Below are 4,236 nucleotides of genomic sequence, written 5' to 3' on the forward strand. Positions count from 1 at the left end.
CGGAGATAAAGGAAGCCGTTTGACATACTTTTGAACTAATCCACCCAAAAGCTCCTTTTAGCATATCCCATAGGGGTTATTTATGTGTTGGCTTGAAATTCTAACTATATAATATTCCTATATCTCTTGTTCTACCATTAGATCTTAAAGATTCATGCAGACTGCGTTTGCGAGAATGCAGAAGGGAACCTTTTGGATCAGTAGGCAGTGCCTCGCTATCAAAATTCATGATAATGCCTCACACAAACACACACACACACATATACATATACATATATGTGTGTGTGTGTATATTGTGTGTGTATATGTATTGAATGTATGAAACAAACAAAAGAATAAATACTCCAAAAAAAATTACTCCTCCCATCCTACTTCGATTGTATTGGGGCTTTTCTTTTTAGAGTAAATCTAACATACTATTTTTTCTAAAATATCTTTATATTAATAATAGGAGAATGACTAGTCATCAAAAGGCCACTTTTGGTTAATCGAGCAGAATGCTAAATTGAATAATATCACTAATCTTGCTATTGGATATATGATAATATATAATATAATCAACTAATGAATAGTGTCACCATATGTGGTTCTTTCTTTTTTTTCAACCCCCACTCCTCCTCACACCTTCTCATCCCAATTATCAGGCACAGAAATTGAACATAAATTTGACAGCGAAAAATACTTTAAAAGCTCTCCAATAACCTATATGTTGTACATTTATGCACAAGGTCATTATATCCAATAATGCTTGAAAGTGTTATCTGCATGTAAATAATTAAGAACTATTGATTTAACAATGAAATCACATAGTGGTTTTGCAACAAATTTAGATTCACTTAAGAGGCGAAGTTAGATGGATTGTTGATATTTAACGTCGCATACTTCGCTTAGATATTGTGTTAGATAAAACTTTATTGAGTATACAAAATTAATTAAACTCTGCACATTAACTGCAGAGTTTAAATACCCAGCCGAATTTGAAGTTGGATTCTTCACTTATTCTTCAAAGAAGCTACCTGTGGTAATTTAATTTAGCCCAAAGCAGAATTTCTTTCCAAGTAAGATCGATGATAGTGGTTAGGAAGATAGACTGCACGCCAACTGTTTAACGAAAGATCCTGCCCAATTTGAAGTTCCTTATACCACTTTGATGATTCATGGCTGCCCTTCACCCTTCGGTTGAGGGGCAAAGTATGTCCCCATCAGCGAAAAAAATCCTTCTCCCAACTCTTCTCACAGTCGGCAGCGTCCACTATCCAAATTCAGCCGACGACATTGTACAAGGGTGAGGCTGTGGTTGTTTTCTCTAGAGAAGATGCGGACAGGCTTGCGGCACTATTTCGATGGGCTTTGGTTGGGAAATTCTCTCATGAACGACCTACTTTAGAAGAAATTTGCAAGTTCTTTGGAACGTTAAATCTAAGAGATCATGTTTCTATTGGGTTGATGGACTATAGACATGTTTTGATTAAGTGTTCAGCTGAGGTAGATTTTAACAGGATTTGGATGAGAGAGGTTTGGCAATTGGGAAAATTTTCGATGCGAATATTTTGTTGGACTAGAGAATTCCACGTGCATAAAGAATCGTCTTTGGTTCCGGTTTGGGTGAATCTACCGTCTCTGCCAATACATTACTTTGATAAACATTCTTTGTTTTCCATTTTATTTCCAGTCGGCAGACCTTTATTTCTGGATTCGGCTACGACTGCTGGCACAAGACCTAGTGTGGCTAGGGTGTGCGTGGAGGTTGATGTAGTGAAGCCAGTTGTTTTGAGAGTATGGGTAGCCATCGAAGGGGAAACAGATTTTTGGCAAAGAATTGTGACAAAAGATATGCCGTCGTATTGCTCCATTTGTTGCCGTTTGGGTCACTCACTTGAGGAATGTAAGAAGAGCTCGTCTGAATTTACGTCTCGGCATCAAGGTCATCAGCACATGCGTTTGCAGCGCCATGCTCAGATGGTTGCTCCTGTGTGCAATCCATCTGTTAATGGGAATAAGGAAAATGATTTTATCGCAGCTGCTCCTACGAAGGATGGCTCCAAGGCTTTCGAAAATAGGACAGAAGTTGCAGTGGAAGGGACAAATCTTACTGGGTCGGATGTGCTAGCTGCCAGAACTGATCGGCAGGAGGCTGACCACAGTTGTTCCAATGATATTGCACTTGTTGCTAAGATGGGTGGAGAAATTGAGACGTTGGCTTCTGCTGGATATGGGTATCAGGTTACATGTAATGGGGCAGAGGGGTCTTTGGGAGGGGAGAAACAGGAAATTCATGCACAGCTGGTGACTGAAAATGGGCATGATTGTGATGAAAATCTGGCTTTAGGAAATCAATATTTGGGCGAGAAACAGCAGTCTATGGCTGCGGGAACTGCGATGGAGAGCTTTTTTGTCGATTTGCATGGGGAGGAAGATAGGGTTTACAGAGACCATGGGGAGATTGAAGCTGGTTTGTCAAATATTGCAGGCAATTTATCTCCGAGGATGGTTGTCCAACAAGCAAGGGTGATTGAGTCATCAGTGTCTGCTTTGAACATTGATCAATCTATGGTGACGGCACGAGATTTCAAACAAGCAAGGGGGAAAGGTGTGCGTGCTTATTTTTCGTCTGATAGACAACTACGGTCTGCGACATCATCCCAAAATTCTTTCCAGATTTTTTCTCATGATTAATGGCATCTTTTGGAATATTAGAAGGGTGGCTAAAGCCCCTAATCTAAGAAGATTGATCAAATTAATAAGGCTACAGCATATTAAGTTTGTGGTGATTTGTGAGCCAAAGTTAGATGTGTCTAAAATTGAGTCCATTCGGTTACGTTTATTATTTGATTTTGTGTATGTAAATCATTCAGGTGATATTTGGGTTTTCTATAGTAGTCCTTTTGTGTGTTCGATTGTTGGTAGTTTCAGATCAGCATATATCTATCTCTGTTCAATATTCGCTACTACCAGGTTCAATCATCATGTCATTTGTTCATGCAAAGCGCATAGTGGAGGAGCGGAGATACTTATGGCGCAACTTATTAGTTGATAAGCCTAACTCTCATCCATGGTACATTGGGGGTGATTTTAATGTTATAACAGCGCCTCATGAAAAGCGTGGGGATCGTCCATTTGCTGTAGATGAGGGAGTGGAATTGGTGTCATTCATGGAAGAAGCTGGGGTTCTTGATGTAGATTTTTCAGGATCTAGCTTCACATGGTGCAATAATCAGAGAGGTAGAGCTAGAATTTTGAAGAGGTTAGACAGACTTCTAATCAATAGGGCATGTTTGGAACTTCCGCAGCCATTTCCATTACTCATTTGGCAAGACATCCTTCGGATCACGCACCATTTGATTTATCCCGGTTAGATAATAAGCCACGGCTTTTCCGTTTCTTAAATGTCTGGACGACTAAACCAAAACTTTTGGAGGTGATTAGAAATGCCTGAGTTCAAGAAGTTAATGGGTCTCCCTTTCGGGTTTTATGCTCTAAATTATTGGCAACAAGGAGGGCTATTCAGGCTTGGAACAAGCACAGTTTTGGAAATATTTTCTAAGCTGTTCAAAAGGCGGAAGTTGCGGTACAACCAGCAGAGCATGTAGCAGATCAAGATGATACCGAGGAGAGCCAAGTTGCGCTTAGGAAGGCTCAGGCGGAATTACGCTATGCTTTATCCATTGAAGAGTAGTTGTGGAGCCTAAAGGCTCGACTCAAATAGCTTCGTCATGGAGATTGACGGGATTTTTATATCAATGAAAGTTTATTTCCGAATTTTATCCGTTGGGCTGCAAGTATATAGGTCACTTAGTAGTTTTGGCAAATGTCAAGTCGATCCCACAAGGAGCAATTTAAACAAGTACTAGGCCCTTATTTTCTCTATTATTTACACTTACGATAAATCTGAGCAAGAAGATTATAATGCTATTGTCTACAAATTTGGTTTAATAAATGCTAAATGCAAATGGAGAACTTTCACTCAAAATTGAATCTAGGGATGTAAATTCCACTTATGGCATAAACAACACAAATGAATAGATTTACTTCTTGTTACAATCCTTGTTTAACCAGAGATTCATTTCCAATATTACCAGATCTCATTCTTATGATGAAATGGCTTAGAGTAGTCCAGCTTTCCCTATTTTTATGGTGAAATACTAGTTCTACTCTGTTTTCCTTCATGAAATGCTAAGTAATCCACTTAAGTGTACCTTTATTTTCATGAACATACAACTTAAGCTCTACTTATGT

The 4,236-nt window shown here is 39.1% G+C and overlaps 1 protein-coding gene across 1 annotated transcript; it reads left to right on the forward strand.

Annotated features, from left to right (window-relative positions):
- Positions 1–1,157: 1,157 nt before the first annotated feature.
- Positions 1,158–3,676, forward strand: LOC140008875 (uncharacterized). Its single transcript, XM_072053779.1, has 4 exons — positions 1,158–1,191; positions 1,673–2,590; positions 2,956–3,222; positions 3,546–3,676. The coding sequence occupies exons 1-4, from the start codon at positions 1,158–1,160 to the stop codon at positions 3,674–3,676; spliced, it is 1,350 nt and encodes a 449-aa protein (XP_071909880.1).
- The last annotated feature ends 560 nt before the right edge of the window (positions 3,677–4,236 follow it).

This window comes from Coffea arabica, chromosome 6c (genome assembly GCF_036785885.1).
Source record: "Coffea arabica cultivar ET-39 chromosome 6c, Coffea Arabica ET-39 HiFi, whole genome shotgun sequence".
NCBI classification, from domain to species: Eukaryota; Viridiplantae; Streptophyta; class Magnoliopsida; order Gentianales; family Rubiaceae; genus Coffea; species Coffea arabica.

Excerpts from the sequence above, each read along its gene's own strand:
- LOC140008875 (XM_072053779.1), top strand. The coding sequence starts at position 1,158 with ATGGCTGCCCTTCACCCTTCGGTTGAGGGGCAAA. Across the intron at positions 2,591-2,955 it reads CAAACAAGCAAGGGGGAAAG|GTTCAATCATCATGTCATTT; the intron begins GTGTGCGTGCTT and ends CGCTACTACCAG. Across the intron at positions 3,223-3,545 it reads ATGGTGCAATAATCAGAGAG|CTGTTCAAAAGGCGGAAGTT; the intron begins GTAGAGCTAGAA and ends ATATTTTCTAAG.